The 16,405-nt window shown below is 47.2% G+C and overlaps 1 protein-coding gene across 1 annotated transcript in view; it reads left to right on the top strand.

Annotated features, from left to right (window-relative positions):
* The window catches only part of SMC6 (structural maintenance of chromosomes 6), a 413,908-nt gene that overhangs the window by 219,581 nt on the left and 177,922 nt on the right, over positions 1–16,405 (top strand). The window contains 1 exon segment of the mRNA XM_030198844.1: positions 8,471–8,585. Within this exon segment, the coding sequence (XP_030054704.1) occupies positions 8,471–8,585 (115 nt within the window).

Here is a 16,405-nt window from a genome sequence, read left to right on the forward strand (position 1 = left end):
CAGTTGTCCAAGTGCCTCCCAGTGAGTGGGGAATTGGAAGGTGTTCTGAAAAAAGAAGGAATGTTTTGTTCAATCTTGGCCACCAAAGGAGTAATTTGAGCCTCAAAGTTGAAGTGCTTTAGAATGGAGATCTTAGGGGCCATGATTGCAGGAATTCATCAAGGAGAATTTCTGACCTTATGATATGAGAGGTTTACCTAAATATTCCAGTTTGGGTTCTGGAGATTTGCGATACTGATCAGTTATCAGTTTTAAGCAGTGTCCTTTGATCTGGTGACTTGCACCCAGTACCTTTTCCAAGGTCATGGTGGTTGTGGTGGCTTTCCTTCAAAGGCAAGGCGTAGTTCACGTTAATGATTTGTTGATTTGAGCCAACTCCCAACAGGAGTACGAACAAGCAAATTCAAGAGTTTTTCAACTCCTGGAGTCATTTGCTCTTGAAAAGATTGATTATCCAACCTATCTAGCTCCTTCTGAGGTCCTGGAGTATCTGGGAGAGAAGTTTGTTACCAGCCTGGGTGTGGTGTGTTTTGTCTTGTCTTGCGTTTTCCTTCTTCCAGAGAACAGAATGCTAAAGTTGTTGTCCCAGGTCACTTCCCCTTTGTCTCTGACTGCTCCCACAGCATGGGATTATATGCAGGTCCTGGGATCAACAGTGACACCCATAGATCTGGTTCCATGGGCACATGCTCACTTGAGACATCTCCAGAATTCATTGCTGACCTCTTGGTTTCATCGAAACAGGATTACAAAATCCAGTTTCCGTGGCCTTCTCAGTCAAACTTCAACTTGAAGTGATGATTTTGTCTGCATAGTCTGCTTTGAGGAATTTTCTTCCAGTCTCCCATTTGGCTTGTAATCACCACAGATGTGAATCTATTAGATGGAGAGCACACTACAAAATCAAAGTGGTGCAAGGCGTGTGGCCTCAAATAAGTGTCTTGCCAGCTTATAATCGAAAGTGATCACCGGCCATCTTCCGACACAAATCGGGAGATGGCCGGCGATTTCTTAAAAGCGGTGAAATCAGTATAATCGAAAGCGGCATTTTTGACAGCATGCTTTCCCGTCGCTTCGCCGGCGAAAGTTCAAGGGGGCGTGTCGGTAGATTAGCGAAGGCGGGACATGGGCGGGCATGAGTGTGGCTACCAGATGGCCGGCTTTCGCCGATAATGGGAAAAAAAAAGCGGCGTTAAGCAGTGTTTCGCCGGGTTTACTTGGTCCTTTTATTTTCACGACCAAGCCTCAAAAGGTGCCCCAACTGACCAGATGACCACCGGAAGGAATCGAGGATGACCTCCCCGTGCTCCCCCAGTGGTCACCAACCCCCTCCCACACTAAAACAATAAAACTAAAAACCTTTTTTGCCAGCCTGTATGCCAGCCTCAAATGCCTTACCCACCTCCATGACAGCAGAATGTGTTGTATCCTCCGACAGCCTTTCCCAGGTTGCGATGTGGCTCTCGGGTGAGTGTGACACCTTTTCTGTTAGGTGCCGTGCAGAGTCACATTAGCAATGCATTGTGGTGGGTGTAGGTACTGGGCTGTACTCCCATGATGCTTTCCCCCCCCTGCTAACTGGGTCAGAGTGTGCCCTGTTTTGTTTCCTGTTGTAGTCCATGCGGTAGTGGCCATTTTTGTAAGCCAGTTTTAGTTCCCTTTCCTGTGTTACCTACGTTAGAGAACGTAGTTCTTACCTTGAATGGTGCTGAAAGAGGGCATTGTACACCATTGTGCCAGCTCTGACCTACTGCTAATCTTAGTACCAGGGGACTCTTTGCCAGTGGGGCGCAACCTCTGATCTGCAGTTAACTGTGAGTAAACGTGGTTATTTCAAGAAAGGACTTTTTCAGAGAGATTAGTCTTCAGGTGTGAACTGGTGTGCCAAAGTTATACTTTTTTTTTTTTTTAATTATTTGTACCCCGCGCTTTCCCACTCATGGCAGGCTCAATGCGGCTGCAGCAATAAGTCCTAGAGGCTGTATGCATGTCCCTGGAGCAATTTTAGTGAGTGCAGTACATTGGGGGGGGGGGGGGGGGGGTTGGGGGGCTCAGCTCCCAAAGTAAGGGAGCTATGCACGTGGGAGCTTTTCTGAAGTCCACCGCAGTGACCCCTAGGGTGGCTGGTTGGTGTCCTGGCATGTCGGGGGGGGGCCAGTGCACAAAAAATGCTGGCTGCTCCCACGGCCAAATGCCTTGAATTTGGCCGGGGTTTGAGATGGCCGACATAACTTTCCATTACCGCTGAAAAACAAACCCGGCCATCTCAAACCCGGCGAACTCCACTGCATTTGGCCGGGCTAAACCATATTATCGACAAAAAAGATGGCCGGCCATCTTTTTCGATAATACGGTTCCGGCCAGCTGTAGCGCCACCGCCAACATAGATCGCCATTGATCTATTTGGCCAGCAACGTTCGATTATGCCCCTCTTGGTTGATCAGCCATTTGGAATTCAGAGTGTTTCATCTAGTGTTCCAGTCTTTTTCCAGATTTCAAAGAAGCGAGGTGGTCCGAGTGTTCTCTATGCTTAACAAGGAGGAGCCAGAAGTGTGGCTGTGGTGAAGAAAACAGGATTGTTGTTGTGTTGGGCAGAACACAAACTTTTGAATCTGTCAGGAGCTCATATTGCCAGAGTTCAAAATGCCTTGGTGGAATTTCTCAACAGGCAGACCTTAGATATCGAAGAATGGAAGTGGTCTCATGGAGCATTTCTTCTGATAACAAGATTCTGGACCGAGCCGTTGATGGGATCTTATGTCAGCAAGAGTCAATTTTAGGCTGCCGCTTTATTACAGCAGAAGTAAAGAGATTGGTTCCAGTGGTCCAGATGCACTTCTACAATCTTGGCCTCTAGATCAGTTTCTCTGTTTCCACCTTATCCAATGATAGGTCAAGTCCTTCAAAAGATTTTGCAGATCTCATATGCCTCAAGATAGATCAGCTGCTCCTTCCTCAATGGAGAACAACTTCTTCAAGGGCTGGTAATCACAGAGGATTTGACTCCCTTTGTCTTATGGGTTGGCTGTTGAGAAGTCGAGTTTTAAGTTATAAAGGTCATTCAGAAGAAGCTATTGCAAACTTTACGTCAGTCTAGAATGCTTTCCATTTTCAAAGTGTATGCTTGGAATTTGGAGAGTTTTTTAAATCATGGTGCTCTTTTTGAGCATTACCATCTCCAAAAGCTAGCATTTTAGATTTCTTCAGGATGGTCTTCCCACAGATTTTGCTTCTTTGAAAGTGCTCGTGACAGCCTTATCCTTTTTCAGAGGACCTTTGAGGACTTCTTTAGCATTGCTTCCAGATGTAGTTCAATTTCTTAGCAGTCTGTCCTGAATAGAACTTTAACAGTTCTTAAGGTTCTGGGATTTCCTTCCTTTGATCCTTTTAAGAGAGCAGGAGCAATGTTAAAAGACCTTACAGGATTGGTTTGATAGCATTTCACTTGTAGTGAGGGAGTTAAATTGGTTACCTATTGCATAACATATTGGATTTAAAATGGTATGTCTGATTTTTTAAGCAGTATTTAAGTTGAATTCAGAAGGGCTGGTGGGATTTGTTGGGTTTCCCTCTTCCAAAAGAAAATCTCTGTTTTTGGACATGAACGTTAGATTGTCCATCAATTAGTAAAGTCAGATTAGCATTTATTATTGAAAAATCATTTCCTTTTCAGGGTGCACATCAATGGAACATGCTACCTATGTTCCTGAAAACACAATTTTCCTGTAGACGTTTCAGGAAGATGCTTAAGACCTATCTTTTTGAGGATTAAGACTGTTTTTATCATGTCTTTTGGTTTTGTAATTTCTTCTCTTTTTAATGTTTAGAATTTTATATTTTATGAACTGCTGTGAATCCAGTTTAGGAATAACGGTCGGTATACAAGAACTCGATAGAATAGATAGTATTTTTGTTGCCTATTTCTTCTGTATGCAGAATTTCTGAATTTTAGACTTTACCTTGCAGAGATTCTTTTTTGGGTTTCACAGAAACAGATGTCTTTATTAGAACAGTTTCTTACTAAGGTAGTCGCTTCCTTTCATGTTAATCAAGTGCTATGTCTACCTTCTTTGTGTAAAGATTCTAAGACCCTTATTTGTTAGATGTCAGGGGGGTTATCTTCAGATACCTCAGTCACTAATAAATTGAGATAATAAGACAGATTGTTGGTTTTCTTTGGAGGGCCAAGGAAATGGCCTCTGAAGCTACTATTGCGCAGTGACTTAGAGATGATTTTTTTTCAGCCTACATCATAAAAGGAAAGAAACCTCCAGTTTCTTTGAAATTACATTCCACAAGAGAGATTTCAGTATCATGGGCAGAAGCCTCTGTTTCTCCTCTTGATATTGATAGAGCGGCAACTTGGTCATCTCTCCATGCTTTTGCAAGGCATTACCAGCTTAATGTAGCTGCTAGGTCAGATGCAGCTTTTGGAGCACAGGTTCTTAGAGCAGGAATCTCTGTCTCACCCTTCTTAAGGACTGGTCTAGTAAGGATGCTTAAAAAAAAAAGGAGAAAATAGCTTCCCTGTTAATTTTCTTTACTTTAGTCCTACCAGACCTTTTCAGAAGCCTTCCTAATGTGTTTTTTTTTTTATAATCAGCTGTTGATTTCTAGTTATCAAGTTGTTATAGGAGTGAATTGAAGTTTTTCATTCGTTGGCAAAGTTTAGCTACTCAGCTTTTTTCAACATTTGCTCAAATTATCTTGCTTTTCTAGTCAAATGCTGAAGACCTCAGGCTGCATGATGCCCTAATAAGATAGCGCCCAGAATTCTAGAATCAGTCTCCACACATCTGCGGGCAGATGAGCATATCCCACAGGTTATGGACTGGTCTGGTAGGATTGAAAATTAACAGATCTTCTTCCTGGATGAAGATCAGTATTCCTGTTATATGAAGTGAATTTTATAGGCGTAGGATGAAGCAACCTTAGAAACAAGTCAACAGACTGCAGCACTTTGGCAGACTGACTCAGACCTCACATGCATGAGAACTATTCAACAAATGTCCATTGAGGAGCATGGTATCAGGAATGGGATTGAGAAAGCTTTTAATCCCAGTGGGAAGAAGAAACTCAAGATCTTCCAGTTTATGGCATGGAAGAGGACGACAGTTGTGAAATATCTATGGAATGTTAGTGTTTCTTTCATGTGGTATATGAAATTTTAATTTGTAATCTTAATTTGTAGACTGCTTTGAATGACTTCTTAGCTGGGGAGGTAGTATATAAGAACTTCAAATAAACTACATCTTAGCAAATTATTTAAGTAAAGGTCTAAAGATGCCTAAAATGGAACTGCCAGAAGAGTTCTGTAATAAAATTATTCAAACGTTTAGATGTGAGAATGCTATGAAAATCAGTTATGTTTGAATACCCCTTGGAGTATTGTGTTATCCATTACTCTGAGGAAGAAACAGTTTGGTACTGCCAAGACACTGACTCAGTCAATCCTTTCCTCCAGTCAGTAGCCATGAGTTAAAGAGATGGTTGAAGAAGGCCTTTCTAAGGCCTAAGATGACTTTAAACGAATTAGAGATCTTTGACTAAGAAAAATGTTCACTGTTGAGCAGATTTAGGATTACTCCACAAACATAGCCTGTAAGGGAGGGTGGTAAGAAAGAACCCACTGTTGAAGAAAAGATATGATGAGCTACATAGTGTTTGTAAAGAATGTATTGTGGTCTGATATCAAAGTACAATTTTTGGTCTTCATACAGGATGATGCAAAGGATAGGCAGATCCTGAAGGAAAACCGGTTCCAGTCTGCCATAGACCTTGAGCCGGAGAGAGAGCTCATCTTTAGGACAATGATTCTAAACACACAGCAAAAAATTATCAGCTGCTCAGCAAGAAGAAAGTGTGAATTACCTCCTAACGATCTAGTCAAAACCCAGACCAGATCTGAATCCAATAGAAAATCTGTGGCAGTGTTTTTAGACCACAGTCCACAAATCATCCCCAGCCAACTTAGGGGCAGATGCACTAAAGCTAAATGAGCCTTTAATGACTCTCCAACGAGGAAAATTTGATCCGTTGCATGCATCAAAGGGCTTTTACCGAGGAAGCCAGCAGCTAACGAAAACGGAATGGAGATGAGCAATTAGTGTGAAAACCCCATTGAAACGACATGCACTAACCTTTTCCGATTGCCTTTACGCAGGAAAAAGGCAGGAAATCTAACGAGAGGTCTGGACTACTCGTTAGGACAGCTCTGTGCCAGGAAAAATCATTAAGTAAAAAAATAAACAAACTTTGAGCCAATCCCAGCGCATTAGCAGAGCTAAAAGCGCTGTGATTGGTCCAAAGGACGTCAGAAAAACATAAATAAATAAAAATAAAAAAAAGGATCGGGAGGGGGCAAGGGCGCTCATCAGGAGCGTCCTGTACGGACGGCCTTGGCCCCCCCCCCCCCCCCCCTCCCCGCTGCTCCCCACTTTCCGCCGCTCCCCCCCCCCCCCCCCCGAAAAAGCAAAATTCAAGCAGCCCCTGCCCCCCTCCCTTCCTCACTACTCTCTCACCTCAGCTCCGCCTCCCGACATCCTCCGTCCTGTGCCCCGTCCCCTTTTGGGGTCGTCGCCGCCATTCCCCTCCTCCATCGGGCCCCCCTCCCTCTTACCGGGCCCGTGCAGCGCCTCTCTCCTCTGTCCGAAGGCGCTGCACGGGCAAGAAGACAGCTGATGCCTGCCTTCGCCCAGCTTCGATGGCGCGTCTTTCTCCTGCTGGGCCCGCCCCTGTCTGACGTCAGTAACCTACGTAGGTTACTGACGTCAGACATGGGCGGCCCAGCAGGAGAAAGACGCGCCATCGAAGCTGGGCGAAGGCAGGCATCAGCTGTCTTCTTGCCCGTGCAGCGCCTTCGGACAGAGGAGAGAGGCGCTGCACGGGCCCGGTAAGAGGGAGGGGGGCCCGATGGAGGAGGGGAATGGCGGCGACGACCCCAAAAGGGGGCGGGGCACAGGATGGAGGATGTCGGGAGGCGGAGCTGAGGTGAGAGAGTAGTGAGGAAGGGAGGGGGGCAGGGGCTGCTTGAATTTTGCTTTTTCGGGTGGGGGGAGCGGCGGAAAGTGGGGAGCAGCGGGGGGGGGCAAGGCCGTCCGTACAGGACGCTCCTGATGAGCGCCCTTGCCCCCTCCCGACCCTTTTTTTTTATTTTTGTTTTGATTTGGGAGCCATGTGCTTGTGATTTGACTGTGTTTTGACTTTGTGGCATGCGCAGAGCAGCTAACATAACGCTTGGCTGCTCTGCGCATGATTTGGGGGCCGATTAACGATGTGTATTGTGATTCTTTGATACATTGTACGTTTCTATACCGATCTGAGCATGTGTGACTTTTTTTTTGGTGCATTCTTCGTTTTTTAAAAATCGTTAGGGCCTTTAACGATTTTGATTTTTTTACGTTTGCTTGATGCATCTACCCCTTAGAGCTTCAGTTATTCTAGGGAAAGAGGATGGGGTTTGATATACCGCCTTTCTGTGGTTACAGTCAAAGCGGTTTAGGTATTAGATACAGGTAATTACTTTGTACCTGGGAAAATGAAAGGTTAAGTGATTTGCCCAGAGTCGCAAGGAGCTGCAATGGGACCAGCTCAGTTCCCCTGGTTTTCAGGCCGCTGCACTAACCCATTAGGCTACTCCGCTCACTCCTCTGTCAAGAAGAGGGATCAAAAAACTGCACCATCTCATTGTACAAAGTTGGCAGGCATTTATCCTAAAGATCTCATGGCTCTCAGTGCTGCAAATGGGTCTTTCAAGTATTGTCCCAGGAAGTATAAAAAAAACTGTGCAATTGACACTTTTTGTTTTTCTCATTTATACTTACTTTTTAACTGTTTCTATAATAATCTTTCACTGTGAAAAAATATAGAAAAATCAGTGTGTATAAGTGAAAGAAACTGCTGTAGTGACTTTTTTTTATAAGACAACAGAATATCAATAATGACAACAGAATATAACTAATGTACACAGGTGTGAAGATTTTTGTAAGATACTTTACCTGTAACAGGGGCTCATCATAGACAGCATAATAAATCAGAAACACGCTCACCCCACTGACTGTCGCAGGAATTTGATACCTAAGTTTTGTAGTAACATAGTAGTAATGGCATAAAAAGACCTTCACGGTCCATCCAGTCTGCCCAACAAGATAAACTCATATGTGCTACTTTTTGTGTATACCCTACCTTGATTTGTACCTGTCCTCGTCAGGGCACAGACCGTATAAGTCTGCCCAGCACTATCCCCGCCTCCCAACCACCACCGAAGAAACTCACAAGAGAGCTTTCTGTGTTGATGCTTTGGATAATATCTGTTTTGATTTATTCTGTTGTCTATGGAGAGGCCCTATAAGCAACTTGATTTATTTGTGGGTTTCTTTTTCTGAAAATAGAGAATTCCATTTCATTTTCTTTTTTATTGAAAGTGGTTTGAATTACTAATGATATGTTTTTGTTTTTCCCTCACCCTCAGAGCAGTGTTTCATCCGAAGTACCCATCTGTTCTTAATGCGTTAGAAATAGAAGACCCTGTGGTTGCAAATTCTTTAATTGACATGAGAGGAATTGAGACAGTCCTGCTTATTAAAGTATGACCTACCACTTTTTTATGTAATCTAAAATTATATTCATTGTATTCATCCTGCTGTATTCAAGTGATATGCTTTGGGCCTTGAGAGTGGCAGTGGGCCTTTGTTGCTGGCTGATGAGAAGCATGAAGGTTCATATTGAGACGTTCCGTATATACACGACTATAAGCCAAGGTTTTTGGGATCTCTGCTTATAGTCGGGTTGGCACACCATTTCTGATCTTCCTCCCTCCCCCTGCAGTGAGCGCGATTCTTCTTACCGGTATGCCTGCACGCTGCCTCCTGGAGTTATTGCTGACACAGATGTGGTAACTGCAAGCTGGGCCAGTGAGGAGCCTTGAGCATCTGCACATGCTCGAGGTTTATCCGATCCTGCAGGCCTTGAGTGATGCACAGATGCTCAAGGCTCCTCACTGGCCCAGCTTGCAGTTACCATACTTCTGTGTCAGCGGTAGCTTCAGGAGGCAGCGTGCAGGCATACTGGTAAGAAGAATAATGGTCACTGAGGTGGAGGAAAGAGAGTCATGCTGGTCATTGTGGGGGAGGGGTGTGAGGAGAGAGATGTGCTGTGCCGGTATCTACTGCTGTCTCTCTTGTGCTATGGAGCTTTGATCCAGTGCACTGTTTAAAATGGCTTTTCCAGTGCATTTCAGTGTTGGTTTTTAATGCCGAAAACAATGTGAAAACCAAGGGCCTGATGCATCCATTGATGACTTTATTAAAGTGTTGGTTAAGATGCCCTGACGGTGGCTTCCTGAACTATTGTGTCATTATCAAGTTTCCTCTATCCTAGAAATGACATAAAGGCACACCCCTTATGAACTGTGTGTGCAAGAATGAAGTAATTCTTTTTTGTATAGGCTGTGCTGCCAATCACCTGTTCTGAGTTGACTTATTACTTCACAGAAGAATGCAGGGTCTTGACCAGCTGAACTTCAGAAGGAATTCATAGAGGTCAATGAAAACATGTGAGGATGGTAATCTTGCATTCCCTTGACAAGTATGATGGAACAAGGGTATCCATTAATACCCTTCACCATCATAATTTTTTTTTAAAAGGTACTTATGATTTACTGGAAATGGTTTTTTTTTAATTCTATTTCTTCCTTTCAAATTGCTGACATGGGCAAGGTGAAAATAGAAGTTATCTGTAGCAGCCTTAATGGAAGTGGACCTGAAAAATCTCGCTCTTGGACCTTTAATTTTAAGCTGCCAGTGGTCTGTGTATATAGTATGTCCTACCAGGTAGGATTAAATGGATCACAGTTGGATAAGAGCAGTGCATTTATCTCTGGGCTGCTAACAGATCTGTTTTTCAAGATATTCATGGTGAATATTTAGGTTGATGTTCTGCCTTTGTTCTTTATTTCTTTGAGTACTGGTGTTTTGGAATTTGCTATTCTCAGAGGACAAGCAGGCTGCTTGTTCTCACTGGTGGGTGACGTCCGATGGCAGCTCCAGGATCGGAACATCTTCCTAGCAATAAAGTTTGCTAGCTCTCGTGTGCACATGCACGAACTGCGCATGCGCGACCGTCTTCCCGCCCGTAGCGCGAGCGTGCTCCCCAGTCTCTCTTTTTCCGCGGTTCAGAACGGCTGTGTATCCGTCATTCTCTGCCCCAGAGAGGCCCGCCCTGTTTTCTTCGCCGCGTTTTTTGTGCCGATTTCGGCTCGTTCTTCAAGTACTCTCGTGTTATTTCAAAAAATAAGTTGTTTGTTTTCCTTTTACTTTCTAAAGTTTTCCCCGCCTGTACGGGTTTTTTCCTTCTTTTGGTGCCTTTTTTCCGGCATCATCGCGTTTGACCTCGCCGGCGCGATTTTTCCGCCCCTGTCCTTGAAGCCTGCCAGCGGTTTCAAGAAGTGCACGCTGTGCAACCGGACGATCTCGCTCACTGACAGGCACGTTTCGTGTCTTCAGTGTTTCAGGGCTGGTCATCGCCCTAACGCCTGTACTTTGTGCCTCCAGCTCAAGAAGAGGACACAGGCGGCGAGATTGGCTCAGTGGAACATTTTGTTCGGAGCCTCGTCCGGTCCCTCAGCGTCGACGGAGCCAGCGGTACCGAGGTCATTGCGGTATCGATGTCGGCATCAGAGGGTGCATCGACGTCCGGAGTGCAGTGATGGCTATCCAGAGATCCCACGCTGGTAGCAGTGAGCCATCGAGTGGGTCTCCACCTGCCTCGAGGGCTCCTTCGCTGCAGGCCCCCCGGGACCGACCACCTTCAGACCCGGCCCCGAGGAGACATTTGAATTTCACGTCTTCCTCTTCGGTACGGGGAGGTACTGCTGACGTTCTTTGTGCGAAGGTGAAGAAGCACCGTCATCGGTCACCTTCCCGCCATGGTACCGAGAGCTTTGGGACACCGAGGGATTCTGTATCCGTGAAGCGTCAATGCCGGGAGGACCGCTCACCCTCCATACAGGAGGTGTCGATGCGCTGTGCTCCGGACAGCCCGGTACCGCCTCCGTGCCCCAGGCAGGTTCTGACTTCGTCGTCGGTACCGGCCCCAATGCCTTGCTCGACAGCCACTCTGAACGAGTGCCTCAGAGCCATTCTTCCGGAGATCCTGGAAGGGCTGCTGCGACCGCCTGCGTCGCCGCTACCGTTTAGAGACGCGGCAGTTGACTCCCCGCTTGTGGTGAGGACGGCGATGCCGGTACCGCTTGCGGCATCTGCTTCTGCTGCCACCCAGGTTGACTCCCCGTCGACGTCGCTGGAGGGAGCTTCGTCGCCGGCCATAGGGGACCTAGTTCCTCGGCGTCGAGACGGGCTCGACTTCGGACTGAAGTTCGTGAACTTGTGTCCGATACCGAAGGTGAGGCCTCGGAGGCAGAGGAAGACCCCAGATATTTCTCTGACGAGGAGTCTTGTGGTCTTCCTACTCCTTCGCCAGAGAGAAAGCTGTCTCCCCCTGAGAGTCTGTCTTTCTCGTCATTTGTCCGGGAAATGTCTACGGCCATTCCCTTCCCAGTGGTTACTGAGGACGAGCCCAGGGCTGAGATGTTCGAGGTCCTGGACTATCCTTCGCCACCTAAGGAGTCGTCCACTTCATAATGTCCTGAAGCAGACATTGATGATGAACTGGACGAAACCCTTAAGTAATCCTACTATTCCCAAAAAGATTGAGTCCCAATATCGGATCCATGGAGACCCAGAGTTGATGAAGACCCAGTTGCCTCATGACTCTGGAGTTGTGGATCTGGCTCTCAAGAAAGTCAAGAGTACTAGGGATTACGCCTCGGCGCCCCCGGGGCGGGAGTCTAGGACTCTGGACACTTTTGGGAAGAAGGCCTACCATTCTGTTATGCTCGTGTCCAAGATTCAATCCTACCAGCTCTACACGAGCAGCCACATGCGGAACAATGTGAGGCAGCTTACGGACTTGGTCGATAAGCTCCCATTGGAGCAGGCCAAGCCTTTTCAGGAGGTGGTCAGGCAGCTGAAGGCGTGTTGCAAATTCCTGTCCAGGGGTGTTTACGACACTTTTTATGTTGCGTCCAGGGCTGCTGGTCAAGGTATAGTGATGCGCAGACTCTCATGGCTACGTGCCTCTGACCTGGAGAATAGAGTCCAGCAGCGGATTACGGATGCTCCTTGCCGGGGGGATAGCATTTTTGGTGAGCGCGTCGAACAGGTGGTAGAGCAGCTCCACCAGCGGGACACCGCATTCAACAAGCTGTCCCACCGGACGCCTTCAGCATCTACCTCAACAGGTAGACGTTTTTATAGGGGCAGGAGGAGTGCTCCCTACGCTTATAATAAGCGTAGGTACAATCCACCTGCCCACCAGCCTGCTCAGGCTAAGCCCCAGCGCTTGTTCCCGTCAACAGCGTGCGCCTCCACAGGTCCCTGCAGCTTCCCTGCAAAAGCAAGGGACGGGCTTTTGACTGGCTCCAGGCAAGCATAGCCGAGATAAAAGTGTCCGTGCTGGACGATCTGCCGGTAGGAGTGAGGTTAAAGTTTTTTCACCAAAGGTGGCCTCTTGTAACCTCCGATCGGTGGGTTCTCCAAATAGTCCGGCTAGGATACTCCCTCAATTTGATCTCAAAACCTCCAAATTATCCTCCGGGAGCTCAGTCCTTCAGCTTCCAGCACAAGCAGGTACTTGCAGAGGAACTCTCCGCCCTTCTCAGCGCCAATGCGGTCGAGCCCGTGCCACCGGGGCAGGAAGGGCTGGGATTCTATTCCATGTACTTTCTTGTAGAAAAGAAAACGGGGGTGATGCGTCCCATCCTAGACCTAAGGGCCCTGATCAAATATCTGGTCCGAGAAAAGTTCAGGATGCTTTCCCTGGGCACCCTTCTCACCATGATTCAGAAAAAATGATTGGCTATGCTCTCTGGACTTAAAGGATGCTTATACTCACATTCCGATACTACCAGCTCACAGGCAGTATCTTCGATTCCGTCTGGGAACACGGCATTTTCAGTACTGTGTGCTATCCTTTGGTCTCGCCTCTGTGCCCAGAGTGTTCACGAAATGCCTGGCAGTAGTGGCGGCCTCTTTGCGCAGACTGGGAGTGCATGTGTTCCCTTATCTCAATGATTGGCTGGTGAAGAACACCTCAGAGGCAGGAGCTCTACAGTCCATGCGGCTGACTATTCAACTCCTGGAGCTACTAGGGTTTGTGATAAATTATCCAAAGTCCCACCTTCTTCCAGTGCAAAAATTAGAATTCATTGGAGCTCTGCTAGACTCCCAGACTGCTCATGCCTACCTCTCCGAAGCGAGGACAGACAATCTTCTGTCCCTTGTCTCCTGGGTACAAGCGTCTCAGCAGATCACAGCTCGGCAGATGTTGAGATTGCTCGGCCACGTGGCCTCCACAGTTCATGTGACTCCCATGGCCCGTCTTCACATGAGATCTGCTCAATGGACCCTAGCTTCCCAGTGGTACCAAGCCGCGGGGGATCTAGAAGACGTGATCCGGTTGTCCACAGTTTTTCTCAAATCCCTGCATTGGTGGACAATTCGCACCAGTTTGACCTTGGGATGTCCCTTTCAAATTCCTTAGCCGCAAAAAGTGCTGACTGCGGATGCGTCTCTCCTGGGGTGGGGAGCTCATGTCGATGGGCTTCACACCCAAGAATGCTGGTCCCTCCAGGAGACAGGTTTTCAGATCAACCTCCTGGAATTACAAGCGGTCTGGAACGTGCTAAAGGCTTTTAGAGATCGGCTGTCCAACCAAATTATCCAAATTCAGACAGACAATCAGGTTGCCATGTATTACATCAACAAGCAGGGGGGCACCGGATCTCGCCCCCTGTGTCAGGAAGCCATCAGGATGTGGCTTTGGGGCCCGCCAGCACAACATGTTTCTCCAAGCCACGTATCTGGCAGGCGTAAACAACAGTCTGGCCGACAGGTTGAGCAAGATCATGCAACCTCACGAGTGGTCTCTCAACTCGAGAGTAGTACGCAAGATCTTTCAAGCATGGGGCACCCCCTTGGTAGATCTTTTTGCCAGTCAGGACAACCACAAGGTCCCTCAGTTCTGTTCCAGACTTCAGGCCCACGGCAGACTAGCATCAGATGCCTTTCTCATTGGGGGAAGGGCCTCCTGTATGCGTATCCTCCCTTACCCTTGGTAGGGAAGACTTTGCTGAAACTCAAGCAGGATCATGGAACCATGATTCTGATCACTGCCTTTTGGCCGCGTCAGATCTGGTTCCCTCTTCTTCTGCAGTTGTCCTCCGAAGAACCGTGGAGATTGGAGTGTTTTCCAACCCTCATCATTCAGAACGAGGGGGCGCTTCTGCATCCCAACCTCCAGTCTCTAGCCCTCACGGCCTAGATATTGAGAGCGTAGACTTTGTCTCCTTGGGTCTTTCTGAGGGTGTCTCCCGAGTCTTGCTTGCTTCCAGGAAAGATTCCATGAAAAGGTAGTATGCTTTCAAATGGAAGAGGTTTGCCGTCTGGTGTGATAGCCAGGCCCTAGATCCTCGTTCTTGTCCTACACAGACCCTGCTTGAATACCTTCTGCACTTGTCCGAGTCTGGTCTCAAGACCAACTCTGTAAGAGTTCATCTTAGCGCAATTAGTGCTTTCCATTATCGTGTATAGGGTAAGCCTATCTCGGGACAGCCTTTAGTTGTTCGCTTCATGAGAGGTTTGCTTTTGTCAAAGCCCCCTGTCAAACCTCCACCAGTGTCATGGGATCTTAATGTCGTTCTCACCCAGCTGATGAAACCTCCTTTTGAGCCACTGAATTCTTGCCATCTGAAGTACTTGACCTGGAAGGTCATTTTCTTGGTGGCAGTCACTTCAGCTCATAGTGAGCTTCAAGCCTTGGTAGCTCATGCTCCTTATACCAAATTTCATCATAACAGAGTAGTCCTCCGCACTCACCCTAAGTTCTTGCCAAAGGTGGTGTTGGAGTTCCATCTGAACCAGTCAATTGTCTTGCCAACATTCTTTCCCCGCCCTCATACCTGCCCTGCTGAACGTCAGTTGCACACATTGGACTGCAAGAGAGCATTGGCCTTCTATCTGGAGCGGACAAGCCCACACAGACAGTCCACCCAATTGTTTGTTTCTTTTGACCCCAGTAGAAGGGGAGTGGCTGTTGGGAAACGCACCATCTCAAATTGGCTAGCAGATTGCATTTCCTTCACTTACGCCTAAGCTGGGCTGACTCTTGAGGGCCATGTCACGGCTCATAGTGTTCGAGCCATGGCTGCGTCAGTGGCTCACTTGAAGTCAGCCACTTTTGAGGAGATTTGCAAGGCTGCGACATGGTCATCAGTCCACACATTCACATCTCATTACTGCCTCCAGCAGGATACCCGACGCGACAGTCTGTTCGGACAGTCGGTGCTGCAGAATCTGTTTGGGGTTTAGAATCCAACTCCACCCCTGTAGGCCCAGTTTTATTCTGTTGCAGGCTGCACTCTCAGTTAGTGGTTCTTGTTTAGGTCAATTTCAGTTATGTCCTCGCCGTTGCGAGGTCCAATTGATCAATCTTTATTGTTTTGAGTGAGCCTGGGGGCTAGGGATACCCCATCAGTGAGAACAAGCAGCCTGCTTGTCCTCGGAGAAAGTGAGGTTACTAACCTGTAGCGGGTATTCTCCGAGGACAGCAGGCTGATTGTTCTCACAAAACCCGCCCACCTCCCCTTTGGAGTTGTGTCTTCCCTTGTTTTTTGCTTTTCACTGGACTGGGGAGCACCCTCGCGCTACGGGCGGGAAGACGGTAGCGCATGCGCGGTTCGTGCATGTGCACGCGAGAGCTAGCAAACTTTGTTGCTAGGAAGATCTTCCGATCCTGGGGCTGCCGTCGGACGTCACCCATCAGTGAGAACAATCAGCCTGCTGTCCTCGGAGAATACCTGCTACAGGTTAGTAACCTCGCTTTATCCATTTCCATTGTAACATTCTAAATTGCAAAATAAAAAAATAAAAAAACTTATTGTAAGGATGTCTAGTCTTGGTAGCCTTTGTAGATTGGCTCATCACAATCTCTCAGATTTCTATCCTCTACTTACATTTGAGTCAACCTCTCCCCCCCCCCCCCCCCCCCCCCCCCCCCCATTTTTTTGAGGGGGGTGCATTAGCTTCTATTTGGATGGGCTTAAATTCACATATATACGGTAAGTTTATCTTGATGTTGGTGACATTTTCAGATGGGTTGTCACTCCACAGAAGCATACCTCTTAAGATTTTAGGTGTCCTTGGTATTACACAACTATCTGAACCACAAGTCAGTCGTATTCTTTTTTATTTGTTTTGTAAATTGCATCAACTCTGTGCTATATACGCTCACTGTCTTAGAAGAATGTTTTTTTATTATTGGTTCAGGCGCTTGTTTCTCATTTGGACTG

The sequence above is a fragment of the Microcaecilia unicolor genome, chromosome 3 (genome assembly GCF_901765095.1).
Source record: "Microcaecilia unicolor chromosome 3, aMicUni1.1, whole genome shotgun sequence".
Classification (NCBI taxonomy): domain Eukaryota; kingdom Metazoa; phylum Chordata; class Amphibia; order Gymnophiona; family Siphonopidae; genus Microcaecilia; species Microcaecilia unicolor.